This window comes from Trichomonas vaginalis, chromosome V (assembly GCF_026262505.1).
Source record: "Trichomonas vaginalis G3 chromosome V, whole genome shotgun sequence".
NCBI classification, from domain to species: domain Eukaryota; phylum Parabasalia; order Trichomonadida; family Trichomonadidae; genus Trichomonas; species Trichomonas vaginalis.
This window is the reverse complement of record NC_067207.1, coordinates 10,880,549-10,897,372: the sequence shown is the minus strand read 5'-3', so window position 1 is coordinate 10,897,372 and position 16,824 is coordinate 10,880,549. Positions and strand designations below refer to the sequence as shown.

Genomic DNA, 16,824 nt, shown 5'->3' with positions numbered 1-16,824 from the left:
AATAATTGTTTGAAGCTCATATTCCATCAAATTTTTAAATAAAAACATTAAAATGTTGAAAATGTTCATATATTTTAATAGGGTTTTGGCACTTTATTGAGGAATTACTACATACATAGTCGAACTGAACTTGATATTTTGAAATTTAAATTATTTATCAAAATTAAAATTTAACTTGAAATTTATAATTATTTAGTCATATTTTGCATAATTCTAAGTAGATTTTGTAAAAAATCAAGAAAGAAAAATTTTAACGTGCTTTATTTTTCTTTTTTATAATAATACATATTATTATATAATTAACATATTCATAATGTTTCACCCTTTCAAAAATATAATCCTCCTCCTCTCAAATAAACGTACATACGGGTGGCCTCTTTTTTCAAAAAATTAAAATTTGAAATTTTGGGCTCAAATATTAGAGATTTTTTCAACCTTCAACGATATATTTTGTCTATATCAGACCTCCTTTCTTTTTGATACTTAACATTGTTCCTAAATCTTAGCCGTTAAGGCTGTTCTGAAAATATTTTTTTTTCGAAAAAATTCGAAAAAAATTCTTAAAATTCAAAAATCGCTTAATTCCTGAGGATTTTGGGAAAAAGTTTTTACATGAACATGTGTATATTATATGAAGTATATTGATAAGGTAAAAATCAAATTTTATTGCATATTCATCGAGAAAATAAACTAACGAATCCCTCAAAATTGAGAGGGTAATCCTCCTCCTCTCAAATAAACGTACATACGGGTGCACCCTTAAATAAAATTTAATTCAAGGACTTTGGATGTTTTTTGTCCTTGGCCTTCTTTTAGTACAGAGGACCAAACTAAATAACATCCAAAAGGATCCATTAGAAATTGATATTCCAGTGAAAATGGCTTTTTCTGATGATTATTCATCATTAAGCTCGTATATACCTCAAGTTGATCGGGGTAAGTCCTATTACACTGATCGTTTTCATGCGCATAACCGAAATATATCAATTGAAAATACAGATAGAGCTAATTTAATCAAATATCGAATGATTTTCCAAAACATCCTTCCTAAATTTCAGATCTTTCAACAGATAACAGACAAGCTATTAAATACATACAATTGTCCAAGGGTTATTAGTAATTATCTTTCGAAATTAAAATATAGTAAATTATCAAATTTCGAATTCCAGAATTTACTGCAGTCCAGCGTATACACCTCATCACAGATACAACGAAATAATAACATATTGGATCAGATTTCTAGCGAAAATGGAAAAATTTCAAATCAAGACATTAATCAATTATCTCGAACTTCTGATCCTCTAAATACAATACTCAGCAAAGATGATGGTCAAAACCATGAACGAACAGAAAACGATCAAAAATCTGGTTTGACAAATAAATTTTCCTCAAAACAACTACAACCATCATTAGAAGATGCTCAAATAAATTACAAACAGATTCTTCAAGAAGAAATGCCTTCAAATCCAACAGAAATTCGTTTAATTCAAGAAATACAGAATTCTCAAGATAATGACTCAGGAAGTGAGCCATCATCAATCGAACCATCGGCAAATGGTTCACATACAGATAATTCATCTTTAACTGATGAAAATCTCCAAAATATTTCCGAAAATCAGGAAATCTTGACTTCACAATTACAGGATGCTCCAAATTCACCTCCTTTACCACCACCAACTCCTAACTACCAATTTTCAGACCAAACTACAAATAATGCGAAACCAAATCCAGAATCATCGAAAGAATCCATTTGTATCGTATCGGATCAGCAACAACGTTGTCCTCCAAGTACAATGATCTTGGTTTTTACCGAGAAAAACTTCGAAATGGATGGTAATCTCAGATTAGACCAAAATGAACTGACAATCCACTTTTTGGCCAAAATCAATGTAACCGTGATATCTCGTTCAAAAATTCAGAGCAATTTCCATATAAATGTTTTCGGAGATGAAAATGATCCTTTTTCAACTTATTTAAACATATCTGTTAATGCTGATGATATTTCCATTACAGCGAAGAACAGCTATTTGTTGCTAAACAGCAATTTGAAATACGGAGAAATGGAATTTGAAAATTGTAAGGTAGAAGATGCTTCAGGAGACTCACAGACCTTCAGTTTAGTGTTCAACAACATTGTTTCCGATGAATTCTCCATACAAAATGTTAATTCTCTCTCTGGAAACAGTTCTAGAATTATTTGCCCTCAAAATACACAGAAATATGTTGATAATAGCAAAGAAGTACTTATCAAAACCAAATACTCTTCATTTTTCGGTGTTTCGACGGTTAGTTTTCAAGATGATCAAATCCAAAATATAATTGGCTTGAAAGTATATAATTTGTCAACAGAAAACCGCAAATTGGTCATTGCTTTGGCGAATCATTCCAATTTCATGTCTTTACAATCAAAAATTAAAAAATTGAAATCAAATTCAAGGGAATCAGTGTTTCTTGCTTATCCAAATGGTTACATGTCGACAGTAGGTAACACACCATGCACAATTGCCTCTCTAGATAAAAGAAATGCCACAAAATTAAATGTGACATCAGAAAATTCAGGTCTAAAGTTGTCATCCATGGGCGCAATAGTTGATGTATCATCTCTATCGTACATTTCGCCGTCATTTATCTCTGATTCTTCGATTTCGATCGACTCAAAAGACGGAGACCTTCTTGGAATCAATGTTTCGGCCAAGGAAGTTAAGGCTCTCTCAAAAATTGGAGTTTCTGCATCGATTCCGGCTTCCGTTTCTTCGAAGAATAATTTTTCGATAATTAACTCGAACAAAGATAGTCCATTAGAGGTTTACATCGATTCTAAAGGCATCTCTGAAGTTCCGGTGCTATTTATTTTGGAGGACCAAAGTAAATTGAAAGTGGTTGTTCCAAAAAGTGACAAAAATACCAAAATTAACCTTAAATATGAAACCAGGGGCGAAAACATCAATATTGTCGCTCCTGACTCCATCAATCTTATCAATGTTCAACGAGATACTAACGATAAGCCAGATGCACCACCAACTCCAACGAATTCTGACGAAATAGAATTGAATAAGCAGAGGAAGCTAATTTTGATAACAATCATAGCTGCAGCAATACTATTAGTCATCATAATCGTAATTATTGCTTCTACAATGCTTTATATCCTTAAGAAAAAGAAGAATTATGACTCATCTTCTTCCCCTTCACTCAAAGAATACAATGACTCGAAGAGAAACGCAAGAAATGAGAATGTATTCAATAAGAAACTCAAAAGAAAGGCCCATAAGTCAGCTTACTATTCATCTTCAGATTCTGACTTTTCTGACCGAGAACATCCTCCAGCAAGGAAGCAGAAACAGAAAGCTGAGAAACAAAATCCATCTACCAATTACTGGGATGCAAATAATTGGTAATTTTTAATTTTTTTTGTTTTGTTTATTTACCATGTATTTTATATATTATTTATATGTTATTTGTTTTGTATATAGCGTTATAAAACTTTGTGTTTTAGATTTATTTCTTTTCTTTGAAAATTTCAATATGAAAATATTTAATATAACTTTTCATGCGGATTTATCCATTCATCTAACACAAGTAATACAAGGTTTGATGATTTTTAGTTCTATTTCCATTCAACTTTGAAATATTCCAAATATTTTTATTTGAAAGTTTATCCAATAGTAGAAAATAACATTAATTTCAATAGAGGGCTTTGTGTTACTGCTATTCTAGGAATCTCAGCTACTAGAAATCAGAAATCATTTCCCATTTGATTTTTGTCACTTTTTATCTAAATAAAAAATGATTTTTGCTTTTACTTCGCTTGCTGCAAGTATTAGGAACTTCATTCCTATAGAACCAGAAGAGTTTGACCAAAAGACAAAAATGAACAAGTGCGTAATGGTTCGTTATTATTCAATGCACCAGGAACCATCAACAAGAAGTTTCCGCGACTACAACCTTGTCGCAAAGGCATTTAATGGTAGCAGCAAGATCTCAATTGCTGGTTTGGATTGCGGCAAGTATCGCCATCTTTGTGTTAAGCATAACGTTTATAATCTTCCAACAGTCAGAATGTTCTGCGGAGAAACAATGGAAGAGTACAATGGTGGCTTCTCCTACGAATCTCTCATCAAATGGGGCGCTAATATCTCTGAAGAAACACCAATTGAACCAAAATTAATAGTTAAGCAGCCAAATAGCAAGACATTCAAGCAGATGCTCGAGGATCATGCTTGCGTCTTAACTTCATTCGAAACACCATGGTGCCAGGCTTGCATACGTAACAAACCAAGATTAAACCGTTTGGCAAGGTTATTCTACAAGGAACCACAAATTGCTATTGCTACAATCGATGTTGATCGTTACCGTGACTTCGTCCATGAATACGAAACCCTTGTTTTCCCAGATATCAGATTATTCGTTCGTGGTGAAAAGAAACCATCCGAATACTACGGCAAGAGAAAGATTCCAAACTACGTTGAATTCCTTAACGAAAAATGCGGTACTCGCGTTCAAATTAATGATATCGAAGGCGAATTAGGTCTCAACGACGAAGGCAACCAACTTGCAGAGGATTACTTCGATGAAGGTCGTAATCCACTCTTTATCCAGGAAATGCACGCTAGAAGAGGCTTAGAACACTACATTTACGTAATGCAGGGACTTCAAGACAACGGAGACGCTTGGCTTGACACACAACTCGCTGATCTCAAGGCAAATGTCGCTGCAAATGAAGGATCTGAAAAAGATATCGAAGAATTGAAGAAGAAGATTAACGTAATTTCATTCGTTAAGGAGCTTATTGCTTTTGAGAAGAAATAAATCATTAAAATAAGAGGATTTTTATTTCAATTTTTAATTTATTTTTAAATTTCATTTTTGACTATCAAATTAAGAGAAATCTTATATATTTAATCTAAAAATAGAAAGACATTAAGAATGTGTTTGCCGAGAAAATACAACTCCACAAAGTTGGAGGTGTTTAAGGGTCCAAGTGCATTGCCTCATATTTTTAATATTCCCACAAGTTTTAGGAGGCTTTGTGAATCTCTCTCTTGCCGTCGAAAGATTTTAATAGGAAATTGTTTATAGTAATATGTACACACATAGACTAGTCTGTATATCTAATATATTTTCATTGTGAAAAAGGAATTTTAGAACCCACAAACTTAAGTTTTAAAATGAGAGTAAAAATCAAAATAAATTTCATATAAGCTATTATTTTATATATAAAAATGGATAAAATAACACTACTGACATTAGAGAAACCTAAATATTATATGACTATATCATCTTTTTCGGACATATGTATTTGCTATGTATGCAACATATTCTGAGTTTAATTGTTTGATGAATCTTCTAATATTCATGTTTTTGATATAATTCCATAATCATTTACTATGTATATATTTGCCGATGAAACCAGATTAAAGAAACTATTTTATAATGGTGATTAGGATGTTTAAGAATTGATTATATTGGTTGCATGGATACATGGTTAAATTTTTATTAATTCACCGTTGAAGTCAAAAACATTAATATTGAAAAAGTAACAATTATCCGGATCATTGGAAGAATTCTTTCCTGTTTGTGTTATTTTGAAAGCAACAAAATAATCATTAGTTTGAAGTGGAAATTCCTTGATTTCGCTTTGTTTAAATTCATAGGAATGATTATCTAATTCAATAGATGTTCCATCTTCTTTGATACCTTCTAGTTTCCAACTTCTCAATAAATTAGAAGAACCAAGACATCTTGATTGTAGAATATATGATTTTGGTTTTAATTTATACCCTTTTAATTCAGCCTTCAGCCATGAATTAGGTTCAGTTTTTGTAAAGAATTGATCATTATTTGAATAAGAATTAATTGTGGATTTATCAGAACTAGTATCAGCAATGCTTGAAGTTGACATTTCCATATGAATTTCTTTTGAAACTTTTTCTACAAATTTTGGTATACCAACACTAAAACTATGATTTGATATTTGAAATTGATTTTGAATCAAATGTTTTTCGAAAGATGCAATAGTTTGATTTGAGATTTCAAATTTATTTCTTAATTTTGAATGGTAATTCTTCAATGTTTCATTATAAATAGTTAAAAGACTTGATTCATAAGAGTTTTCAACTGAAAAGTTATAAATCTCGTCATAAACTTGTGAAGAACAAAATTGTAAATTAACATAGCCAAATAAATCAAATAATGTACTGTCTCTTCTGCAAGTCTCCAAAAGTAAGAAACATAGTTTGTCTTCATTTTCTATTTTCAGTTCTTTTGACTTCAAAATTTTTTCACAAAATTCAAATCCATTTTTTACAAAATTTGTAATGATATCATCGTCATTGAAACTGTAGAAATGTGACGAGATGTACTCGATGCATTCATTCATTGTCGTAGAATCATTTTCGTAAGCAGAAACTTCGTATTTCTTAAAAACGTTTTCAATTGAAAGAGATTTGTCTGATTTAACATATTTGACATATATTTTTATGAGTATCTGATTTCCAAAATATTTGCCAATTTCAAATATGTCATGATAATGAGGCTCATCTGCTTCAAATTCAAGTTTTCCTGTTTCTATAAAGTTTGAAAGTATATCAATTGAATCTTTACATATGATATTTAGATTTGTTTTTAATGATGTGGTTGATCTATCAATAAAATACTTTTGTTTGATTAAATCTGAAAAACAAATCGCTGAAGACTTCTTTGTGTTGATGATTCGATCATTAATATTGATGCGAAACGCACCTGGTTCCGCAATAACATGCGCACGCTTTAATTCATTGCACAATTTCGTTATTTGTACCATGATTAAAAAATAAAAAACCAACTTTTTTTTTCTCCCTTTTTTAGCATTTCTTATCTTTTATATGAATCTATGGGAAATTCATATAAAAATAGAGTATTATTCTAAGAAGAACAAGATAGAAAGCGATATTTAGAGTGCAGTCGGCATTCTTTTTATTGAAAACTCCATTTCTTATTCATCACGTCTGGCTTTCAAAAATTGTGAGAATTGAAATGTTTACACGCAAAAAAAAGATCCCACGAAGATCTAAACGACAGATTTCAAAATAAATAAGATAAACAGAATCAGCAGGCTCCAAATATGAATGGTATGATCTTAGTTTGAAAAGTTACTAAAAGAATAAAAAGATTTGTGAATTACGTTTTAATTTCCATAATTTTTATCAAATAAAATTAAACAATATATTCGAAATTTTACAAAAAGAAGGTAAAAAAAGAGTTCAATCCCAATCATCGTTATTATTAGTTGGATTTTGTACAACAACAGGAGGATTGGCGTAATTGTCCGCGTTGTCAGCGTAAGGGTCACGTGCTGCAGGCTGTTGTTGAGGAGCTGCTCCACCAGAATTAGATTGTGGTGCATAATCGTAAGGAGAAGGTTGAGTTGGCACGGCTGGGGAAGTCGATACAGATCCTCCGTAATTTGATGGCTGATCTGAATGAGATGGCTGAATATTGGCTAATTCAGCGTCTACTTGAATATGATCATCATTATTTGTATCAAGGGATGCCCTCAATGCGTGGTGCGTACGTCTATGCTTGTGAACTCTTGTTCTGCAACAGTTGAAAATATGAATTTTTCTGTTGTAGTCAACACAGCATGAAAACATACCACAAATAACGACCAACACAAGAGCGACAACACAATAAATTACGACGTCTTTAGGCTCAGTGTGGATAGTAACAAAATTTGTTGAATAAACTGGGAAAACTCAGAAGGTTGTTGCTTCAAAGGAAGTGTATTTATTTGAGGAGTATGTACCATTAATGGATGTGCGAGTCCATGCGGAGCCGTTTGCAGAAGCATAATAATAAGCGTAAGTATTAGTTTGTTCTAAGTAATAATGGATAATATCATTTTTGTTTGAAGGAGGGAAGTCATAAACAGAGTATTTATGGAATGTAATGTTTGATATTGTTGTATCTTCTGTTGTATTTGTATCCTCTAAAGTTTTTCTATTGAAATTAAACTCGGCTGCATGAGCAAGAATTTCTGCTTTAACTTCTTCAACTGTTACGTCAGCAAATATATTACTAAGCTTGAAATATGTAATGAAAGGTAGCATCTATAAAAAAATTTTTTTTGAAAGAATGCCGTTCTCAAAGAACTCTACAATTGTAAAGTATTCAAATTCTTTTCCGAATCATCAATTACAAAATTTCTCATCTGATATGGTTTATATTTGAACATTGAAGACAGATCTTGATGACAGGCAATCGGATTTAACAATAAACTTGAGAATATGAAATTGAAATAATTCAAATATATCTCTGATCTTCAACGCTCATTCCAATAATCCAAGATAATAATCATTTAAATATAGATTAGAATGGCAGAAGGCTTGAGGCAATTTTGATTAGTTTTTGCTCCAGAACGATTAAATCGATGTAATGACATTGAAGAAGGGTTGTTGAGCTCATTTTGCAATATAAACATCCGAATGTGCTAAGAAAATGCTAGGTGTTGCTGTCTTTTCTAATGAATTTCTATAATGAAATCTTACACACATATTACTGTTGAATTATACAAAACACTTGGCTTTATTTTCTATTACTATGAATTTAGTTTGTGAAATATCTTATAAATAGAAAATTAAAGATAAATTAAAATGTTTTTTTAAATAGGGTAATGAAGTGCTTTGTGTATAATCTCTATGTGATAATGATGCTTATTAATGATAACAGATTGCAATAGTATAAATCAAATGATAAGCGTTGGTCAAGCATTTGATGATTAAATAAAAAATTAAATAATTAAACAATAGTAATAGTTGTTTACTCACAGTTTAAAATGTTTGAAGCTCAGTTAGCCTTTGGAGCTTCTGGCTTCTGCTCTGTGGCAGCGGCTGCTGGTGCTGCTGCTTGTGCGGCTTGCTTGCCCTTCTGGTTCTGGTGGGCGTTCTGCTTACCATGTGCTGCTTGTCTCTTGTTACTCATTATCAAGAAATGATGTGTAAAAACTTTATGAAAAAATTTTATATTTGAATATCTCAAAAGGTTATCTTCAGAATTATTCTATTTAGGTTCACAATAAATGTGGATTATCAATGAATATCATACATGACATAAGTCATGCACTATTTGTATGAGAAAATGAATTGTATGGCAAATTTTGCATCGTCGAAAAACTCGTTATAAGATTAATCGTGCTAAGTGTTAATATCCATATAAATATTGTTGTATGCATATCACATAATGCGAATAAAAAAAAAAGGTAATGGGGCTTCCAGGCACTTCGTGCCCTCTAGCCCCGAAGATGTTTAGTATAAGTGAAGTTTAGAGGACATACATGACTATGAGTTTAGATATGAGAGATAGAATATGAGAGAGGTCCTATAAACCGGAGAAAGTGTCATAACAAAGAAATTTTATTGGTAAGTAAATGTGGTTTGAAATAGGACTACTTGTTTTAGGTTTTTTCCATTGTGTCATTTACTTATTTGACGTGGCAGAAAGATATAGAGAATATGAAGATGAACCAATACCTGCAAATGTTCAGCATATGTACTCGTAAGAGATATTTTTATCTAATATTAAATGGACGCACAGAACTTAGCGAATGCACAGCAACCTGGACAACCAAACCCAGAGAATATTCCAAATGAAGTTAGAATACAAACTGCAATGGCAAACTATGGTCAAGTGCCAACAGATGTACAAATGCAAACTGCCATGTCAAATGACGCTGCGTTAGGTTTGCCACCATGGTATGCAAATATGAGATGGAAAGAGTTTTATACAAACCCTGAAGTGGGATATAAACAACTCTATGCAGATGACGCGAACACAGGAGTTGACCCAGAATATGTTTTCTACCAGAGGAGAAATAGAATGTATGAGCTCCAGTTAAAGAATGCTATGGAACTCAGAAGGAAACGTAAGAGACTAGGCGGACATTAGATTTTTACATATAGTAAAATGGGTTTCTTTGGAAGAATAGGAAACTTCTTTCGAAATGTTGGAAGAGGTATATGGAATGGAATAAAATCTGTCGGAAGAGGAATTTGGAACGGAGTCAAAAATATTGGTAAAAGAGTAGGTCAGTTCGTTGGTATTATACCTAAAGACCCTGAACCAGAAGAACAAGCTCCTGTTATACAACAGCCTGAACCTGCACCACAGTCTAGTTGGCAACCAAATCCAACACCTCAACCGTATTAAAAATTATATTTTTACCGTTCGATAGTAGTTGTATATGAAACTAAGTTCTAAGTAAAACGCGTGGTATAATGGAATTATTCTCTTTCTTCCATCTGTAGTAAACCATACTTGAAAGTCTGAAATACTTCCACTCGGCGGTTCATATAGCTTTGTAGGTTTTTCGTAAAAGTCATTTGCCAAGCATAAAAAAGAGTTTTGTGCACCAGAAAATGAAGCATGAACTATAATAGCATCTTGGTCGAAAACATTTTCATATGTTCCATTAGGGTTTTCGACTTCATAAAAGTTCGGGTGTACTGGATATTCTGCAGGCTGATTTAACATCCTCAAAAATCTATACCATGCCAAGTTGTTATATTTTGTAGAAATATAAACGTTTTCTCCAAGGTCTTCTATTCTATCGATTTTAACAGTTGCATTTTTCCTGTCATATATAATATCGAGATGGTACTCTCCTTCGTCAATGTTATACTGTTTTGCATATTCGAGATAGATATCGTTTATTTTTTCTTGAAAAGCTTGAAGAGTTGTTTCTAAGTTTACAAGCAAATTCACTTGTAAAAGTTTTCCCTGTTCAAATTTCTCATACGTACGTTTTTCTTTGTTATAGTATCGAACTTCAAAACCGACCGTAAATGGGAAACCATGTATGGCTTCTGAAATGAACTTCATTCTACGAAAGCCAATAGCTTTTGTGACGGATGGGTCTCTTAACCATCTTAGTGGGTAGTCAAAACGATAGCCTTCATGCTTTACGGTCTCTGTCTCAAACTTTTGACCGACATTAGTAAAAAGTTCATCTAATGGTTTAGTTGTAGCAACTCTTGAATTTTCTTTTTCTATTGAAAGCATATTTTATCTAGAATAAAAATGTCGAAAGAAACAGCGTCTATGAGAGAAATACAACACAACCGACAACTCATTGTGCAAGCTCTAAATAAGAACACAACAAACTTTTCAAACTATTCTAAGATATCTGAGTCATTGAAAGAAGGAAACTTAAAACTGACAATGAACCCAATGACAGATGAGTTTCTGTTTCAAGACAATAAGAACCATACTGTCTGTATAAATCCAACAAAAGGAACTTTAAACGAGAAACCTATAGATGAACTTCTTTTGAAAGCAGATATTGACAACAAAGCTGACAAAGAGTATGTCATTGAAAAAGTTCAAGAAGAACATGACAGAGCAGATGCAACATATGCAACAAAAGAGGATGTTGAAAAGAAAGCAGATAAAACATATGTTGACAATAAAATGTCAAGTGAAGTGACAAGAGCTGAAAACGAATATTCTAAAAAGACTCATACACATACCATTGCAAATATTACAAACTTACAAGAAACCTTAGAGACAAAAGCAAATAAGACTCATACACATACCATTGCAAATATTACAAACTTACAAGAAACCTTAAACAGGAAAAGTGACGTTGGACATACACATACATCTTCTGAAATAACAGACTTAAACGTTAGCCTTGAAAAGAAAGCAGATAAGAACCATACACATACAAGTTTTACAACTGTTGGTATAGAAAATATTGAAGGAACGGTTGAAGGAGCTGATGGAACTGGTGGGGATGCATTATATTGGAAACCTCCTAACTTTCCACAAGGTTTAACATCGGAGGAAGACATAACGACGATGAAATACACTAGATGTAGAAATGTCTATGTCATGGAGGATGAAAACAATGTTAAATTCACTGCTCAAGATTTATATGATAAAAAAGCTGACAAAACAGAGCTTCAAACATTAAAGACAGAAATACTTCAAACAGTATATCCTATAGGTTCTATTTATACGTCAATGAACTCTACCAGACCAGAAGTAGTACTTGGTTTTGGAACTTGGACTCAAATAGTCGACAGGTTTTTGTATTGTGCAAACTCTTCAAAGGAAACAGGTGGAAGTAAAACGATTTCAGGTGCAAATTTACCTGCGCACAGTCACTACGTAAGTTTAACTACATCTCAAGAAGGTGGGCATAGGCATAAATATTGGGATTGGACAGGAATGACAAAAGGTAAAGGATATGATGTTAAAGACAACGTTCAGTTTGCTATAATTGTTTCCTGAGTAACACTGAGGTAGGAGGAAACCATACACATTTCGTTTCAGGGTATACGCAAACAACGGGACAAAGTAAAGACTACATGCCACCTTACATGACAGTTTACGCATGGTATAGAATTGCTTAGTCGTCATTTTCAACTTCTTTAGCATATTCGTCAGGAGTTGTCTTATATTTGTTAGGAACTGTCTTTGAAAGTATACCACCTTGAACCTTAACAAGTTTGAAACGAGGTCTGACAATAGTAGTTTTATCTTCTGCTTGCAGTCTGTACATTTTGCCATGTTTGCCTAAAACTTCATAATATTCTCTTGTATACTTTCTTCTATTTTTACGAACACGAATGTGAGTACCTGTCGGGTACTTGTTGTTGTCATAGTCAATAGTATTTTCATATGGGTCGCGTTTAGGTATTTCTATTTTTACTTTGTCACCTTTCTGAAGTTTGAAGCCCGGCATTCTTTCTTGTTTGTCTCTTTTGACTAAATTGTTAAATATATAGTCTTTCTCTAAGTCAGGGTTGTTTTTCATTTCTTCGGGGGAGTGGTTTCCCAAACCTTTTTGTTTACGGCTATTGTAAATATTTAAAACTTGTCTCATCTTTGCCATGGAGAAGTGTCTATATTTGTCGTCATATGACATTTCATTTGCTTCACCACCTTGTGGTTGGTTTAAGTCTCTTAAGATTTTTATACAACTGTCAATGACACCAAGAGCAGAATGGTTTTGGTCGACAATGAAATATTGGTTTACATTTTTTGAACGCAGATAGTTTTTAATATCATCTGATTTGAAAGAACTTTCATAGTCAGATGTCAGTTTTGTTGGATGGTATTTGTCAACGAATATTGTCAAAGCAGTTTTCACATCTAAAATATTTTTGGACTGTAATGGTATGGCTTCACAGTATCTTGTGTTTTGACCAACAAATATTAGCCAGTATGGTGGTCCATCTGTTCTAACTCTCGGAATGTTTTCCAAGATATCCATAAACCAAGCATTTGGTGTTGAACTAAAGATTTTTACCATGAGTGCTTTCTTTGTTGCCTTAGAAACATAGGGGTCCTTGTTTGAATTCGTCATTTTTAACCCATAAGAAATGGGTTTATTTGGCGCATTAGCAGGAGTCGCATCTAGATTTTTACCCGCAGTGGGAACAATAGCCAGAGGTGCATTTGGAATTGGAAGGAAGATTTTGAGTACATTAGGTATACTGAAAGAGAAAGCACAACCTATTATACAAACTGTACAGAAAGGTTGGGAGGTAGCACGAGATGCAACAAATCTTATTCCAAATCCTGAAACAAGAGGAAAAGTTCAAGGATGGATGGACAATGTAGGAAGACAAGCAGGAAACTACTATAACAAAGCAAATGACTACTATAACCAAGCAGGGCACTATATGGACCAAGGTGAAAGATTCTTTAACAGAGGATATAACCATGCACAACAGTGGGTAAACAATAACCAACCTCAACCGCCTCAAACGTGGGGAATGTAAATTTTTTTACTGAGATGAAATGAACAATACAGCTTTGAGACAAATGGGTTCAAGATGGATTTGTCGACTTCCAGCAGTTACACCACCACGTGTTTGTCAAGTTCTTCCTATACCTCAGGAAGTTTTAGACCGACTTAAAAAACCTAAACAACCAGTTGAAAACAAACCAAACTAAAATTTTTTACTGAGATGAAATGACGGAAGAAATTGAAACGGTAGATTTGACACCACAAACAAAAAGTTCAGAACCATTGTCAAAACCTGTCAAAGAACTTACAGATGAAGAGAAAAATTCAATAATAGAAAGTGCCAGGTCTGGAAATACAAACCCTAACTACAAAGTCACTTTTCATAAAAATGGAACGGCAAGTATCTCAAAAAAGAAACAGACTCTCACAAATAAAATATTGAAGTCTGAAGGAGCTTTCGAGACAACAGATGGAAAAGTTTACTTCACTGACCAACAGTTCATTATAGAACATCTCATTGACTTAGAGTCGAAATATTCTAAACTTTACAACAAACACAAAAAGTTGAAAGGAAAACAAAAACAAATGGCATATGATATTTATGAAGATGTTGACGACACAACTATTCCAGCAAGTGAGGTAAAGTCAGGTGAACCGAAAAGTGACGAAAAACCAATAGAAGAAGGTGAGCCAAAAACTGAAGATAAACCAAAACCAAAGGTTAGTTTTAATACTAAACCAAGTCAACCTTCATTAGCTGGTATGGGTTGGCGTCAAAGGCTTATGGTAGCAGGAGGTTATGTAAAGTAAAGAAAACAGTATATTTTTATTTTTATTTGAACTGTACGCTGAGTTTTGTTGGAGACGACCGTTGGGAAACTTGTTTGTTAGACGATGAAAGTCATGACAAAACATATACGATGAAGTTCATGAGAAATTAGACGATGAAAGTTCATGAGAAATTAGATGAAGAAGTCTTGACAAAACATTGACGATGAAAGTTCATGAGAAATTAGATGAAGAAGTCTTGACAAAACATAGACGATGAAGTTCATGAGAAATTAGATGAAGAAGTCTTGACAAAACATAGACAAGAAAGTCTTGACAAAACATAGACAAGAAAGTTCATGAGAAATTAGATGAGAAATATGAAATGGCATACCATTTTAAACAATATATTTTTAAAAAAATATTTTTTTATTTTATTTGAAATGTACGCTGAGTTTGTTGGAGAAGACCGTTGGGAAACTTGTTTGTTAGATGAGAAATATGAAATTCACTGTTATGAGTCATTTGAAGTCAGAAAAAAAAAGACAAAAAGAGTTTTAAGCGAATGGGAGCAAAATGACGGATATGCTATGATGAGGATTGGTGGAAAACGCTATTTTAAACATGTTGTCATTGCAACTCATTTTATACTGAATCCTAACAATTTACCTTTTGTAGACCATATAAACCGTATAAGAAACGACAATAGACTTGAAAACTTACGTTGGGTCACTTGTTCTGAAAACAATAAGAACAAAAGCAAATTTCGAGATATTGTATTCGAATTTGTCGACGAACTAGAAGATGAAACAATTGAAATTACAGACTATGGCAAGCATACGTTTGAGTTTTACTACTATAGCGAAGAACAAGACTCTTTCTACTTTTATACCGGCGTAAACTATAGGAAATTACAAGTATATTTTACTAAGGAAGGCTATGCTTATGTAAACACTAGAGATACAGATGGAAAAAACGTTCAAATACTTCTTAACAAATTCAAGAAGCTATATGGCATACCATTTTAAAACAGTATATTTTTACATATATTAAATGCTTCAGGTTGAAAAACAAAGAACAAAAGTAGCAGATACAAAACCGTTAGACTATATCTTTACAAATGCTGGTAGGAATATTTCAGATGAAGAAATTTCATCCGGAGCTTACAGATTTAACTATCCAATTCGTTGGCTTCAAAGTCCTTCAGATGCAAAGGCAATAGGATTTAGAAGAGTTTTGTTTTCAAATAGAACTAACGCGTTTATGTTCGCAGTATATTTTCATGGGCAGTATAAAGGTTCTGATGGTCTAATAGACAAATTTGACGAAATGAGAATCTTTACAATTCGTTCAGACGAAAGTCTTGAAAAAACTCTAAATGACTTTCAAACTCAAATAAACAAATACTACTGGGAATTTCAAGAAAAATACGACTCTTTACTAAATGGAACGTACTATCTGAAACTAGAATATGACAAGATGAACTCCACAGTTTCATTTCAAAAGATTGAAATTAACCCTCCAAGAGATACAGAGTTTTTATATTGGGGAGTAGACAAACGTTCTTGGGCACAATTTCTTCGGTTACTAAACCAGAACGAACCATTACCACCAGATGGTCCATTTAAATTTATACTTCCACCAGCAGATTTGACAGTTTATAGAAACGTGTTTGACCCTCAAAATGTCATGTGTCATGCAAGTTTCAGTTCAAGCAACAACAGTTTTCTTTGTATTGGTAAGGACTTTTATGACTTTGCTTCTAAATTCTACGAACCACCTAGTAACAGTTTCTCTGACTTTCAAGTTTGGTTCACAACAAACGGTGTGCAGCATATTATACCATTGTACTATGACTTTTATCTCGAATTGTCTTTCATATACAACTACGGAAAAGTGCTGAAAAAGTATTGAAAAATAAAGTTTAGGTGAAGTGGTGAGATCTCACCTGTTTTCTCACCTGTTTTTTCACCCTCTTGAATTTTCATGAATTTCCTTAAGATAGAAAAAAGTGAGTTAAAATGAGATGTTTACTGAACTGGTTGGATGTCGCCTTCTGAGGTTATGTAGAACGGCTGACCCGAGAAGTGGAACAGTGCTCTGAGAATTTGTATAATTCGTGGAATTGGACTCTCTCTGTTTGGAAGTTGTATCCATGGGCGCTTTGCAAAGAACTTGAGAAGAGCTTCTTTCTTCATCTCCTTTATGTCGTCTACAGGAGTGTTTTCTGGTATTTGAATTGGAATTCCGGTTTCAATTTCGATTTTCAGCGCACCTCTTCCAGACAACCAGAAGCCGAGGGACTTGTTGGCTTCATGACCTTGCCC

The 16,824-nt window shown here is 33.1% G+C and overlaps 15 protein-coding genes across 15 annotated transcripts, besides 2 other annotated features; 9 read left to right on the top strand and 6 right to left on the bottom strand.

The window, feature by feature from the left end:
- Positions 1-759: part of a mobile genetic element that runs on past the window's edge.
- A 29-nt stretch (positions 760-788) lies between these two features.
- Positions 789-3,395, top strand: TVAGG3_0314960 (uncharacterized protein; the record flags this gene model as incomplete). Its single annotated transcript, XM_001319434.1, has 1 exon — positions 789-3,395. The coding sequence occupies one exon, from the start codon at positions 789-791 to the stop codon at positions 3,393-3,395; it is 2,607 nt and encodes an 868-aa protein (XP_001319469.1).
- A 388-nt stretch (positions 3,396-3,783) lies between these two features.
- On the top strand, positions 3,784-4,824 carry TVAGG3_0314950 (cell redox homeostasis; the record flags this gene model as incomplete). The annotated part of the gene is made up of 1 exon (XM_001319433.1): positions 3,784-4,806. One exon carries the CDS (start codon positions 3,784-3,786, stop codon positions 4,804-4,806), a length of 1,023 nt encoding a protein of 340 aa, XP_001319468.1.
- A 658-nt stretch (positions 4,825-5,482) lies between these two features.
- On the bottom strand, positions 5,483-6,799 carry TVAGG3_0314940 (spectrin binding; the record flags this gene model as incomplete). Its single annotated transcript, XM_001319432.1, has 1 exon — positions 5,483-6,799. The coding sequence occupies one exon, from the start codon at positions 6,797-6,799 to the stop codon at positions 5,483-5,485; it is 1,317 nt and encodes a 438-aa protein (XP_001319467.1).
- A 438-nt stretch (positions 6,800-7,237) lies between these two features.
- Positions 7,238-8,096, bottom strand: TVAGG3_0314930 (uncharacterized protein; the record flags this gene model as incomplete). The annotated part of the gene is made up of 1 exon (XM_001319431.1): positions 7,239-7,628. The coding sequence occupies one exon, from the start codon at positions 7,626-7,628 to the stop codon at positions 7,239-7,241; it is 390 nt and encodes a 129-aa protein (XP_001319466.1).
- A 676-nt stretch (positions 8,097-8,772) lies between these two features.
- Positions 8,773-8,955, bottom strand: TVAGG3_0314920 (uncharacterized protein; the record flags this gene model as incomplete). Its single annotated transcript, XM_001319429.2, has 1 exon — positions 8,821-8,955. The coding sequence occupies one exon, from the start codon at positions 8,953-8,955 to the stop codon at positions 8,821-8,823; it is 135 nt and encodes a 44-aa protein (XP_001319464.1).
- Positions 8,956-9,555: 600 nt separating this feature from the next.
- On the top strand, positions 9,556-9,918 carry TVAGG3_0314910 (uncharacterized protein; the record flags this gene model as incomplete). The annotated part of the gene is made up of 1 exon (XM_001319428.1): positions 9,556-9,918. One exon carries the CDS (start codon positions 9,556-9,558, stop codon positions 9,916-9,918), a length of 363 nt encoding a protein of 120 aa, XP_001319463.1.
- Positions 9,919-9,936: 18 nt separating this feature from the next.
- On the top strand, positions 9,937-10,179 carry TVAGG3_0314900 (serine threonine-protein phosphatase family; the record flags this gene model as incomplete). The annotated part of the gene is made up of 1 exon (XM_001319427.1): positions 9,937-10,179. The coding sequence occupies one exon, from the start codon at positions 9,937-9,939 to the stop codon at positions 10,177-10,179; it is 243 nt and encodes an 80-aa protein (XP_001319462.1).
- A 3-nt stretch (positions 10,180-10,182) lies between these two features.
- Positions 10,183-11,031, bottom strand: TVAGG3_0314890 (uncharacterized protein; the record flags this gene model as incomplete). Its single annotated transcript, XM_001319426.1, has 1 exon — positions 10,183-11,031. The coding sequence occupies one exon, from the start codon at positions 11,029-11,031 to the stop codon at positions 10,183-10,185; it is 849 nt and encodes a 282-aa protein (XP_001319461.1).
- A 1,247-nt stretch (positions 11,032-12,278) lies between these two features.
- Positions 12,279-16,824: part of a mobile genetic element that runs on past the window's edge.
- Positions 12,383-12,790, bottom strand: TVAGG3_0314880 (uncharacterized protein; the record flags this gene model as incomplete). Its single annotated transcript, XM_001319424.2, has 1 exon — positions 12,383-12,790. The coding sequence occupies one exon, from the start codon at positions 12,788-12,790 to the stop codon at positions 12,383-12,385; it is 408 nt and encodes a 135-aa protein (XP_001319459.2).
- TVAGG3_0314870 (uncharacterized protein) lies at positions 13,359-13,760 on the top strand (the record flags this gene model as incomplete). Its single annotated transcript, XM_051230000.1, has 1 exon — positions 13,359-13,760. One exon carries the CDS (start codon positions 13,359-13,361, stop codon positions 13,758-13,760), a length of 402 nt encoding a protein of 133 aa, XP_051099730.1.
- On the top strand, positions 13,780-13,935 carry TVAGG3_0314860 (uncharacterized protein; the record flags this gene model as incomplete). The annotated part of the gene is made up of 1 exon (XM_051229999.1): positions 13,780-13,935. One exon carries the CDS (start codon positions 13,780-13,782, stop codon positions 13,933-13,935), a length of 156 nt encoding a protein of 51 aa, XP_051099729.1.
- On the top strand, positions 13,955-14,539 carry TVAGG3_0314850 (phage tail repeat-like family; the record flags this gene model as incomplete). The annotated part of the gene is made up of 1 exon (XM_051229998.1): positions 13,955-14,539. One exon carries the CDS (start codon positions 13,955-13,957, stop codon positions 14,537-14,539), a length of 585 nt encoding a protein of 194 aa, XP_051099728.1.
- TVAGG3_0314840 (His-Me finger endonucleases family) lies at positions 14,941-15,525 on the top strand (the record flags this gene model as incomplete). The annotated part of the gene is made up of 1 exon (XM_051229997.1): positions 14,941-15,525. The coding sequence occupies one exon, from the start codon at positions 14,941-14,943 to the stop codon at positions 15,523-15,525; it is 585 nt and encodes a 194-aa protein (XP_051099727.1).
- TVAGG3_0314830 (uncharacterized protein) lies at positions 15,551-16,411 on the top strand (the record flags this gene model as incomplete). Its single annotated transcript, XM_051229996.1, has 1 exon — positions 15,551-16,411. One exon carries the CDS (start codon positions 15,551-15,553, stop codon positions 16,409-16,411), a length of 861 nt encoding a protein of 286 aa, XP_051099726.1.
- TVAGG3_0314820 (uncharacterized protein) lies at positions 16,528-16,695 on the bottom strand (the record flags this gene model as incomplete). The annotated part of the gene is made up of 1 exon (XM_051229995.1): positions 16,528-16,695. One exon carries the CDS (start codon positions 16,693-16,695, stop codon positions 16,528-16,530), a length of 168 nt encoding a protein of 55 aa, XP_051099725.1.